The sequence below is a fragment of the Micromys minutus genome (assembly GCF_963924665.1).
Source record: "Micromys minutus genome assembly, chromosome: 9".
NCBI classification, from domain to species: domain Eukaryota; kingdom Metazoa; phylum Chordata; class Mammalia; order Rodentia; family Muridae; genus Micromys; species Micromys minutus.
Genome location: NC_137978.1, coordinates 50,965,756 through 50,977,911, shown reverse-complemented (window position 1 = coordinate 50,977,911; position 12,156 = coordinate 50,965,756). Strand labels below are relative to the sequence as shown.

At 52.5% G+C, this 12,156-nt stretch overlaps 1 protein-coding gene across 8 annotated transcripts in view; it reads right to left on the bottom strand.

The window, feature by feature from the left end:
- Nucleotides 1-12,156, bottom strand: part of HSPG2 (heparan sulfate proteoglycan 2) — a 94,622-nt gene that overhangs the window by 27,537 nt on the left and 54,929 nt on the right. For all 8 annotated transcript variants that reach the window (XM_080921417.1, XM_080921418.1, XM_080921420.1 and 5 more), the window contains 16 exons: nucleotides 10,096-10,188; nucleotides 9,779-9,859; nucleotides 9,448-9,678; nucleotides 7,486-7,599; nucleotides 6,662-6,789; nucleotides 6,469-6,555; nucleotides 5,026-5,084; nucleotides 4,642-4,806; nucleotides 4,426-4,536; nucleotides 2,196-2,296; nucleotides 1,933-2,113; nucleotides 1,297-1,422; nucleotides 1,072-1,224; nucleotides 849-991; nucleotides 442-577; nucleotides 198-352 (listed from right to left, as the gene is read on the bottom strand). In XM_080921417.1, coding sequence (XP_080777543.1) covers nucleotides 198-352; nucleotides 442-577; nucleotides 849-991; nucleotides 1,072-1,224; nucleotides 1,297-1,422; nucleotides 1,933-2,113; nucleotides 2,196-2,296; nucleotides 4,426-4,536; nucleotides 4,642-4,806; nucleotides 5,026-5,084; nucleotides 6,469-6,555; nucleotides 6,662-6,789; nucleotides 7,486-7,599; nucleotides 9,448-9,678; nucleotides 9,779-9,859; nucleotides 10,096-10,188 — 2,064 coding nt within the window. The remainder of the gene's footprint in view (nucleotides 1-197; nucleotides 353-441; nucleotides 578-848; nucleotides 992-1,071; nucleotides 1,225-1,296; nucleotides 1,423-1,932; nucleotides 2,114-2,195; nucleotides 2,297-4,425; nucleotides 4,537-4,641; nucleotides 4,807-5,025; nucleotides 5,085-6,468; nucleotides 6,556-6,661; nucleotides 6,790-7,485; nucleotides 7,600-9,447; nucleotides 9,679-9,778; nucleotides 9,860-10,095; nucleotides 10,189-12,156) is intronic.

Below are 12,156 nucleotides of genomic sequence, written 5' to 3'. Positions count from 1 at the left end.
TCTACTCGGAGTCATTCTCCCTATGCTGGGTGCCAGGAGGAAGGGAAATGTCCTGGTCCTACAGGACGGCTCAGCAGCTGAAGCACAAAGACCCCCCCACACCTCCCCACTACCCACGCCCCCCCTCCACTCATAGGCTATCCACAGCCTGTGCCTCTGTCTCAGAGTACCAGCCCCAGGCTGGAAAAGCCTCCTACCTGGGCATGGGGAGGCAGGCTACCCCCTCGCTTGTACCATGTGACCTGGGTGTAGGTCAACCCCATCACCGCACAGTTGAGGTCAAGTGTCTGTCCTTCAGTCACGGATGGCGACGAGGACTCGATCCTGACTGGCACCGAGCTGGCACCTGAGGCTGTAGCCACAGCGGAGTAAGCATGCCTCTGAGAGCTTCGGCTCACCCATACTTACCCACAATGCCAACCCCGGAGGGAGGCCCCGTACCTGAGAGGACGACCACCTGAATGCGGGCCTGGGCGGTGCCTGTGGGGCTGGTGGCCACACAGAGGTAGATGCCAGCGTCGGCGGCTGTGATGGCTGGGATATGCAGTGTGGGAATGTCTGTGTTCTCTGAGCGGGCCTGCCACGTGGAGAGAAGGCTCAGGTACTTGTCAGGGGCCAGGGCAGACTTGGAAGGATCAAGCCTTACACCAAGATGAGTTGGGGGGGGGGCGGACTATTAGAATAGAGTCACTACTGGATCATAGACCCCGAAATTAGGGTGTAAAGGGGTGAGTGGGGTGCCAGACTGGAGTATAGAGTCTAAGTAGGAGGAGGTTCAGGGATCCTGAGGGAGGGTAAGAACACGGAGGGACAGGCGGATAAATGCTGGGATAGCCAGGCTGGCTCACCTGTGAAGGCAGGCTGCCTCCCTCCTTCCTCCAGATGATGCTGGCACTGGGTACCCCTACTGCCCTGCAGTACAGCCTCACCGTGTGGCCTTCGTGCACCTGGATCCTCTCAGGGCTCACCTGGACCCTGGGCCCACTGCCCCCTGAAGACAGAACCCACGTGAGAATGCCTCTCTGAGGCTGTCCCATCCCCCCTCCCCACTCAAGGCCTGCCCCCTCTCACCATGCACTTGAAGCATGGCCCTGGCCACATGCTGCCCAGCGCTGCTGACAGCACGGCACAGGTACTGGCCCTGATCGGAGGACTCGATGGCTGGGAGACGCAGGATCCCTTGGTGGATCTGAGCCTTCGCAGGAAGCTGGCCACTAGGACCCCCTGGTGGGGAGACATGGGTCAGCAAACCCTGGGACCGGCCCCGTCCTCCTTACCCAGGACATCCGGTCTCACCTATCCATTCCAGAGTGGGGGTGGGGTTCCCCGTGGCACTGCAGCGGAACTCAGCCTGTTGTCCGGGCTGCACAGTAAGCTGTGGTGGGTGTATGGAGACCACAGGGGCAGTGGAGGTCCCTGAGACTAACGAGAGAGCAAGGATGACGTCAGGGTGGGGACTGTCCTCCAACTCACAGCTATAGCCCTTGCCAGTCTGTTTCCATTCTAGTCTTGCATAGCCATTCGTCCATGCAGGGGTGAAGATGGGGGTGGGAGTGGAGGTGAGGTCGGTGAGGGCTTTGGAAACATCAAGGACCCTGTTGCTTCCTTACCTAAGACCTGCCCTTTGACTCCCTCCCTCCTCTTTCTGAGGTTTCACAATGCTGTCCCGACTCCTCAGCTTCACAGTACTTCTGCCTCAACCTCCAGCTACTGGGATTATAGGTTCCACCATCTTCCCCTCACTTCTCACCCTCCAGTCCCTCCCGACCCTGCACAAGTGTCTGGGTCTTTTCTCTCACTACGGTCACCTCAACTAGGACATACACCTCAGGAGGGCTGAGATACAGTTTGTCCTGCTGTAACCCACTTCTTCAGTGCCTAGAACACGTAGGGGGAACCCCAGGGCCGGGCTTGGATCACAACAAGGCATACCCTGAACATGCAGTGTGGCTGTGCCCTGGTCCATGGCGAACATGTTGGAGCCAGTACACACGTAGGTGCCCGCGTCACTTGGCTGCACGTTTCGAATGGTCAGGATGCCGTTGAAATCCATAGCTCGGGATGGTAGCTTCCCGTTGTGTAGACGGGTCCACACCAGGGTATAGGCTGGTGACTGCAAAGCAGTGAGGTGAGGGACATGTGTGGGCTCAGGGAGCCAGGGAGAAAACTTCCCCCACTGCTCTTAGTTGGCTCACCTTACTCTTGGCCGTGCAGATGAAGGTGACGTCAGCTCCGGGCCGCACGCTCTGGCTCCGCTGTTCCTCCACTGTCACTGTGATGGGCTTGCTGGGAGCCTCTGTGAGTGGGAAGTCTCCAGTGAGCTCCACACCGTGGTTCTGTGCCACTTCCTCTTAGGCCGGCTTTCCCCACCCCTCCTATGAGATCGGTCTTCCTCCGTTTCCCTGGCTGGCCTGGAACTTACTATGGAGACCAGGATGGCCTCAGACTCATGGAGATCCTCCTGCCTCTGCACCTCAAGTACTCTCTCTTTGGACATGGAGTCTCAGGTACTGTAGGCTAGCTTCAAATTTCTTTGTAGCTAAGGATGACACTAAATTCTTGATCCTCCTGCCTCAACCTCTCAAGTGCTGGGATGACAGGTTTGTGCCACCACATCTACATCTAGTTTTAATATAATATATATTCTAATATATAATATAAATATGCAATATAACTATATATAACATATAAAATATAAATGTATATATAGTTATATATTGATAATAATATATATGTATAGTGTGTGTGTGTGTGTGTGGATCTGTGCACATGTGAGTATAGGTCCCTACAGAGGCCAGAAGAGGGTATCGGATCCTCTTAAAGCTGGAGTTACTGGTGTCTGTAAGTGGCCTACACTAAAGATCAACATATGATCTTAACCACTGAGCCATATTTCCAGTCACACACCCGGGTTTTGTGCGAATGGTTGGTAAGCCCTCTGCTAGCTAAGCCACATCCCTGGCCCACCTCCTTTGGACATTTCTTTCTTCCTAGTACAGCTGGGATGCCTTCCCACTTCCTGGTGCCTCCCTGACCCTTCCTGGCTGAACCTTAGCCAGTCTCTCCCTGTTGACACCGAGCAGCCAGCATGTGGTCCAGTCCCAGCATACTGGCCCCAGTTCATCATCCCAGGCCACAGATGAGCTCCCAACACTTCATGTTTCATTTGCTTCCGGTTTGTGTTTCGGAGACAGCTATTTCTTAGTTCCAGCTCCCTCAGCCTGCCAACCCACCCTCCCACCTTAAAGCCCACTTGCTTAGAAGACAGAACCCGACAGTCAGGTGTATTTCTGTGCCCATCCAGTGTCTAACCCTTCCCTGTGAAGTCTACCCCTCCCCCTCACATAGTTGAAGTCTCCCTTGGTCCCTGAAAGATGTGACCATGCTCTTGTCACCCTGTACTGCAGAGCTCTGGGTCCTTCCTGAGGACTTCCTCCTACACCATATCCATCCCTGCTGCCTGCTTCACTCACTGATCTGTTCTAGAAATTTCCATGTCTGAAAACATCCCCATCAAGTTTCATGTATTTCCAGATGCTTACTTGACCTCTCGTCAGAGCTAAGACTTTTCTTCCCTCCTAGACAGGGTCTTGCTTACATAGTCCAGGCTGGCCTCCATCTGGAGATCCACCTGCCTCAGCCTCCTGGGCATGGGCCTTAAAGGTAGGTGCCATGGCACCCTGCTCAGAGCCATGGTTCTTGGAAGTTTCCCCATGTTCCGTGTGTCTGCTCACATTCCCACTTCTGTCAACCAGTCTTGTCAGAGTCCGACCTTCATGTCTTTTCCCTGCCTATACCATATTTTCTATAGACTGTTGGATGAGCAGCTTTCCCAGAAGCCTTTGCTCCAGCTTGCATCCTGGACACCTCCTCCCTACTTCCTCCAATCTCATTGGCTTCTCTCCCGGCTTTTCCCGCCCTTCCTCTTGAGCTTAACAGGTTGGCCTTGGAGCTTGATAGGTCCTATCCAGGTCCCGTTCTGAGTTAAACTCGGCTAATGACCAAGACAAGCTGGCACACACAGACAGGTAGGACACAGTGACTCTGGAGTTCCCAAGTTCCTCATCCTCATTAAACAGCTCAGAAAAATCAGCTTATAGTGGCCATTCACTTGACCATGTCCTCCCTGTCGGACACATTCTCTTCTCTGCTCCCCTTCCTTGTTAGAACCCTACAGTATCTCTGCTTTGGGGAGCCCAACTAAAGACACTTTACAGGCTGAGCCTTCCTCAGCTCAGTAAATTATTCCCAGACCCAAGGCAGCATCTTCCCCTTCAGCCTTATGGACCACAGTGAGTCCTGTGGATTCTGCCTCAGGAACAGGTGTGACATCCCCTCCCAGCTTCTCCGAAACTAATATCCTTGTCCAGCAGCCACGGTCCTCTCTAGGCACATTCTAGTGGGGACAGGGAAGTGCGGACTCACCAGCAACCAGTAGCTCAGCCCTGCTGTTGCTGGTGTGAATCAGATTTCGGCAGGTACAGATGTAGACACCGGCGTCGGAGGGCTGCACGCTAGGGAAGTGGAGCTCAGAGCCTGGGGTAAAGGAGAGAGTTGTCAAAGTCCAGCTCCACAACACCCCCAGTAGGACAGGAACAGGGCTGACTCATGGGACAGAGGGGGAGATAGGTGCGTGAATACCTTGATGCCGCTGTTGAGTACCACTGGGCAAGGGCCGCCCATCTTCACGGGACCAGTAGAAGTAGTGAGGCAGACTCCCACTGACCTGGCACCTCAGGGAGTGTGGACCGCCTTGGGGAACCACGCTCCTAGAGGGGTGGATCTGAACCTCCAGGGACTCTTTTGCTAATGGAGTAGCAGAAGAAGGCCATTCAGCCAGAAAAACAAAAAAAAAAAAAAAAAAAAAAAAAACAAAAAAAAAAAACAAAACAAACAAACAAACAAAAAAAAAACCAGCATAAGTATCTCCCAAAGCCTTAGTCCTGGACCTCAGAACTTTCCCCCTCACACTCCCTAGGGTCCACAACACCCTCTCCCGCCACCCTAGGCCATGGTCCTACTTACTCAGTGGCCGGCACCGGCCTCCTTGTACATTGGGGTTACCCTCATAGCCGGGGGCACACCTGTTAGGAGGAACAGGGACCAGTTCTGTAAGCCCCAAGGGATCTAATGTCTCACAGTGAACTTGAGGAGTCGGCTCAGACAGCTGCCCATGGTATACTGAGGAAGAATTCAGGGTCCTAGAAGAACTCTGGGGACTTGGAAGCTCTAACACAGGGCCTCAAGGAGCTGACAGAAGTTGCCAGAGGGCTAAACCATGGAGAGGTAAACCTGTTACATGCCACAGAAGCATCCATTCAAAACATTTATTAGGGAACTAGTATGTCCCAGACACCACGCTCTATGTGGAGGCACAACAGGAGACACAGTAAGGTCTCTGGTCTGGGACAAACTTTATGTACAGTGAGAATGAGGGAAAGGAACAGGGGTGACATGGACTCAGGGAGAAATGAGGTCACATACAAAACATGACCTGTATGCTGTCATGGGTCCCTCTCGAGCATGTTACACAGTGCTTCCAGAGAACAGATCAAGTCCGGAAATGTTTATCTCATAGCTGGTTTTCCTCTCATTTGTCTATTTTGGGTTGCAGACTCCACAGGGCCGACACAGTTTGCCAGGCTATCCCCGGCACCTCAGCACATTGCACAGGCACACAGTAGATGCTCAATAAAACTGTGCTGAGCCCTGCGTGGTAAAACCCACATCTGTAGTTTGGGAGACTGAGATTTCAGGCCGACCTGGATTACACAGAGTTGGAGGCCAGTCCAGGCTTATGCCGAGACCCTGTTTTAACCTGTCCACCCTCCAAAAAGTGTTGAATAAATGCAAGAGGCTGAATTTTGAAGGCTGAGAGGAGTTAACCAGGAGGGGGTGGAGTTGGTGCATACAGTGTTCTGCACACAGGGAACAGCAACATACAGATCTGAATAGTAAGAATTCAAGAAGTTGCCAGGGGTGGTCGTACACATCCGCAGTGTCAACACTGGAAGCCTGGGCTACAAAGTGAGACCTGTGCCTTAACAACAAAGGGCTGGAGAGATGGCTCAGCGGTTAAGAGCACTGACTGCTCTTCCAGAGGTCCTGAGTTCAAATCCCAGCCACCACATGGTGGCTCACAACCATCTGTAATGGGATCAGATGCCCTCTTCTGGTGTGTCTGAACACAGTGACAGTGTGCTCACAAAAAAATAAATAAAAATCTTAAAAAAAAATAAAAATAACAAAACCAAACAACCCCAAAGGATTCAAGAAGCTAATCCCAATTCCAGCTGATGTGAGGAATGGGGAAGAACAGTCATATGCCTGGAGCACACAGTCGTAAGCACCTGCTCACCCCAAGGGTGGCATGAATGCATGTTTGGAACAGTGAACCTGGTAGAGACTTTTCTGAGCCACACCCTGCAGGGCTCTCATTCACCCGTTCTCTCCCCACTCTCTACTTACTGCTCACAGTACTGCCCGGTGTAGCCAGGTTCACAGGCGGTGCAACGGTACCCTCCGGCTCCGAGGCTCTCACAGGTTCGGGAGAACCTGGGGCAGACAGGCAGAAGTCAGGCCCCGAACACCTCTCCTCCCAGCTTGCCTCCCACCTTCCAGCAGGAGTTAGTGCACCCTTGGATCGGAGCAAAGTACGCACATGTTCTCTGGGTTGGTCAGTGGGCAGGCGCAGGGCTGGCAGTCCTCAGGAGTCCCAGCCGTAGCATCTCCATAGTAACCAGTTGCACACTGCTCACAGAACTCACCGGCAGTGTTGTGCTGGCATCGCTGCAGGGCACAAGGGTGTCAGACAGCAGCCATAAAGCAAAACTCATCCAAACACCCTGATCCAGAAACTAGACACCTACAGACATGTCTTAAAGAAGAGTCGTGGAAGGACATACGGATTTAATGACAGGGATGCCTAACAGCTCAGTCACGCTGAAAAGAATGCCCCATAGAGACCTAAATAAATCAAAACATCTTCCTGAGCCTAGTGATGCGTTGGCAACATCAGCAATTGAGAGGGATGCAGGAGGGTCAGGAGGTCAAAGCAACACACCCATATACATAATAAAACCAAAAACCCAATAAGCAGTATATACCACCTTATGTAAAGACAGTCTCATGTGGGATGTTAATAATACACATACTACACCAAAAATGCATGGGAAAGTATATTTACCAAGGTTTGATCCCTACCATTACCACCACTACCACCACCACCACCACCACCAACAACAACAACCCCAAGCCTCTGTTAACCTGTCTCTTTTGCAATAGCATTAGCCATTTGGGTGTGAGCCATGAGGAACTACCGCTTCCTCTACAAAGAATGGCATTCCATAGTTCTGGACTCCCTACCGTGTTTGCCTGCTGTATTCACCCAGATGGTGCTCTCCCGTGAACTTGGTAAAGGCATACCTTACCGAGACCTTTCCCATCCCATTGTCCACCCCCAGCCTAGCTCTGCTTGCAGCTCACCGAGCAGGCTCCAGTCTCCGGGTGACACAGGTCAGAGTGACCGTTGCATTCGCACAACTCGCAGTGGCCAAGGTACAGTCCGCTCCCAGTGCGAGTGTAGCCCGGGGCACAGTCCTAGTGGACAGAGGAAAGTTGATCTCCATTGCCCACGGGTTCCACCCAGAGCCAGCAGATCAAGCCTTCTCCTGCACCGACCGGCGTCTAGTCCCCATCGGCTCTAGAAAAGAGCATCCCAGGCCAGTGTCTCTCCATAAGCTCTCTCAGAGCATCCTGTCTCTCTTCTCTCATGGCTCCAGAAGGAGACAGGGTTTGGTGAGCTCAGGCAGTGTTAACTCGGAGAGATGAAATATATCCTTAAATGGGGAACCTGCCTCGCTTCAAGACCTTGGTTTCTGAAAATTCTGGTGGGAAAGGTCTTCATGGAAACATTTCACAGCTAAATGGGGAAGTGAGCTGGAACGATCACTTGGGAGAAAGAGCCCTTGAAGGTATTTCTGCATGTATTCATGTGTTTGTGTGAGTGTGTATGAGCCACAGGGTATGTATGGAGGTCAATGGGAAGCCTATAGGAGTCAGGTCTCCCCTTCAACGATGTAGGTCTTGGGAGATAAACTGAGGTCCGATTTGTGGCAAGCGCCTTTGCGACCTAAGCCGTCTTGCCAAAGTCTATCACTGGTTTTGCATGCATCAGTTAGTAATTCTGCTGGGCCTGGTGGCACACACCTGTAATCCCAGCACTTTTGGTGTGGCGACAGGGAGACTGTGATGTTCAAGGGTAGCCTGTGCTATATACTGAGCTCAAAGCTAGCCTGAGCTACACAATCCCCTACCTTGAAAATTCAAACTAAACCCAAAACCAAACAGGCCTAGCGATGAGAGAAGCATGCAGCGTGGCGGGTGTTGGAGATGAAGAATCCCAGGTCTGGAGAGCAGGCAGTTCCCTCCCTCTGCCCCCTGCCCCACTTCTGTCAAAGCAGCCAAAGGCCTCCTCTCCACGTTCCACAGTAAGCTGGTGGATCTCTTGGGCTTAGCTACAACAGTATGCACAGGGCATAGAGGTGCTTCCCAACAGCTCCCCCTTCAAATGAGGCAAACTTGGCATCTTTGAGGAGCGTGAATCTCTGCACCGGGACTTGGAAAGTCTGTGGCCCCAGAAAAGGCACAGGGACGTTGAAGTGTAGAGACATGGGCTTGCTACAGCTTGTACCCACTCCTGACCTCCCTGCCACCCACCTGCAAAGGGTCCTGCCACCTCATTTGATGTCGAGTGGGCCGATGCCGTGTGTAGGGTAAACTCCTGTCCACCTGGAGCTCAAAGCTTAGGCAACATCTAGCAGAGGCTCCCGGGTGCTTCAAAGGGACAGCCCTCTGTCCCACCTTGCTGACGCTCTCTCTACACAGTACGCCATGCCTCTCTCGATCATTTTGTTCACATCCAACAGAAGCATTGCCCCTGCCTGGCTCTGATCATACCTACAGCAGTGTGACTTCCCCACCCCAAGGGACCTGTTCTAGGCTATTCACAGTGACCTGACTGCAGGCCTGGTCTCCATGTGCTTCTCCTCAATCTCACATCACCATCGCTCCGTGCTGTGCGCCTGAGGCCTGTGCGTCTCAGCCCTGAGAGTCTTATGGGCTTTGTTTGGTGTATCTCCCCAACTGAAGGTATGCCATCCTTTAGGCAGTACTGGCTGGCGGTTAAGACAAACAGACTTTGGAGTCCATCACATGGTTCAAGTTAGTCCTCCACGTGTTGGCCGTATGCCCTTGAGTATCTTGGACAGTTTGCTTCTGGCAGTTAAAGGGATGGCTTGGCTATTAGAGGGCGACCGCAATAATGTAAGAACAGGAGCCGCCTAACTCAGAGCAGTTACAGCCTACAGCAATGGTTACTGGCCAATCACTTTGCACAAACCATGGCACTGGAGCAGATGCAGCCAGGCCAGCCAGACACACACCCACCTGGCAGGACAAGCCAACATAGCCTGGGGGGCAGCGACACTCTTCCACCTCGAGGGCTCGGGGTCCACCAGAGGGCCCTGGCTGGGCCACCTCTAGGCTCACACCACTGATACTGGCTGCCCGCGGCACTGAGGAGAACGTGGCCCTAACCAGAAGTTCATCCAGATCTGCCAGGGCCATGAGCAAGTGCTCTCGGGTCGCAGGCTGTCCATCTGGTCGCCGCCAGAACTCCTGTGTAGAGGGACAGCAAGTGTCGGTGGAAATCTCTGGGCTAGGCCTCCTGAACTTGGAGATCTGCGTGCCCGAGCAATCAAAGCCAAGTGCCACCCACCTCTCGGAAGATGATCTCATAGCTCCTCCTCTCTGGGCCCAGGAGTGCCGGCTGGGAGGCAACTAGCATGATGTTATTGCCCTGCAGAGACACCAGAAAGGTTAGGAAGGACATTTAGGGCTACTTAAGACAGGAGTATCTACCAACACCCCCAAACTCATGTGCCTGCCCACTGCCCCCATGGCCAGCAGCCAGGCTGAGATCTAGGGAGTCGCCAGTCAGGTAGGGGCAAGGACACCATATTGGCTGGCTGGGTACTTGGAACATGGCGTCCACTTTCTCTTCTGCCCGACTACTGTGGATTCTAATGAGCTCACCGTAATCTGGATATCAGGGTCGGAGAGTGGGCTGCCCTGTGGCCCGGATGTATAGGAGAGGGTGTACCGTAGCTTCCCGCCATAGGCTGCCACCTGTGGAGGGAGAAGATCATATAGGTGAGGGGCACCTCTTGTTCCTGTGTGTCACACTCCAACCTCAGAAGGCCAGAGCTCTCTCACCACAGAGAGCTGGAAAAGGCCCCCTCTCTCAGTTCCTCCCAACCTCCCCTGTAAGAGGACATCTTTCCCATTCTCCACTGCCTGACAGTCAGCCAGCAAGCTCCGAGTTCCTTTTTATGTATAGGTGTTTCCCATAAAATGACAAGAATAGCAGTAGTAACTCCCATAGGGAGGCTTTCGAGATCAGAAATTTTAGCCCAGGGCTTGACTCTGCATGGGTTCTGAGGCTTTGTCTCCTGGGCCACCAGCTTCAAGTCTTCCTAGAATTTACTTTCTTCTTTCTGTGAACTACATCCTTGTTCCTTCTCTCTCCCTTTTAAAGTATTTACTTTGTTTTAGGTGTGTATGTATGTTCCTGGGGATATGTATGCATGTGAGTACAATAAACCCAGAGTGTACGGAAGCCTGTGGAGGTCAAAAGAGGCCTTGGATCCCTGGCGCTGGAGTTACAGAGGGTTGTAAGCCACCATGACAGTGCTGGGATTTGAACCTGGATCCTCTGAAAGATCAGCCAATGCTCCTAACCTCTGAGTCACCTCTCTAGTCCCCTCCTTGAATGAGAAAAAGTCCTAATGAATGCCTGGATCCAGCCGTTACCCTTGGACCCTGTGGTTGCATGAGACAGTCTATTGTTTGATTGTTATTGCTTGTCTGTTTCTTCTTTATCGTGGACATGCCAACTGGGCTTGTGTCTTTATAGTCACGAGTAGAAGGCTTAGGTTTGCAAAGGGCTCTTTCATCCTGGCACCTGAGGTCCCAGCTCTGCCCATTGGACTTTCCTCCCTCTCCTCCATCACCAGGGCTGAAAAACTACCCAGCATGGGATGTCTTGCCTGGTTCAGTGGATGAACGTTGATCAAACACCAGTTGGCTACCCGCCAGGCCTGGGTGACAAAGGCCCCGGGGCTATTCTCTAACAACTCAGGGTGTGGTAAGGAACTCAGACTCATCGCCAATTAGAACCGAAACAACTGGTTTCCTGTTTGTTTTGGATGCCAGTGAATTTACAGTGTCATCTGGGAGCAGCTTTCTAGGAAGTGGAAGGCGTGTGCCACCCAGGGATGTTAGGCAAGGGCTCCAGGGTGGAGGCTCGGATGCCAACTCTGCTGTCCGGACAACTGTGGACAGGTCACTTACTCCAAGCTCTACTTTCCTCATCTGCAAATAGGAGTAAACATACTTCACAGGGCACCTTGAGGATTACATAGCTCAGGACACACTCATCTTAGCGCAGAGAACACACTTGAAGGCCAATGGCTCTCCCCTACTTATGGTATTAACCAAGATTCCGTTAGACTCTTACCTCACTTCCTCTGGACCTGCCTGGCCTAGCCTGGCCTTTGAATGCAGTCTCTCATGTGTTAATCAAACCCTGCCTCCCTCCCGACACTGCTGGAGGGAGTGGGCCTTATGGGCCTTAAGCACTCTACCATTGAGCCACTAACCACTAGGTACACACAATCTGAAGAGGCTCTCAGTCATGAGGGGACAAGGAGGCAAGGCAGGAACCATATCAACTCGAGTGTTAATGTCAGGGTAACAGCATCCAGGGCAGTGGTAATGGCTCTGCTGGTAAAGAGATGTTTATGTGCAAGCATGGGGGCATGGGTTTACTTCTCAGGGCACACCCCTCCCCCAAACGTCCTGGGCATTCTAACACCAGTGAGACAGAAAGGCTGATGCTAGGGAGTCTGTGGCAGGCCAGGCTACAAGATGAGCTCCAGTCTAATGAGAGACTGTGTCTCAAAAAACAAAGAATGACAACCGAAGTTGTCTTCTAGCCTCCATAGGCTCCTGTGCATATTCAAGTTCGTGTGCATGGACACACACATACACACACACACACACAAGATAGTGACATCCAGAATGCAGAGCTGGTAA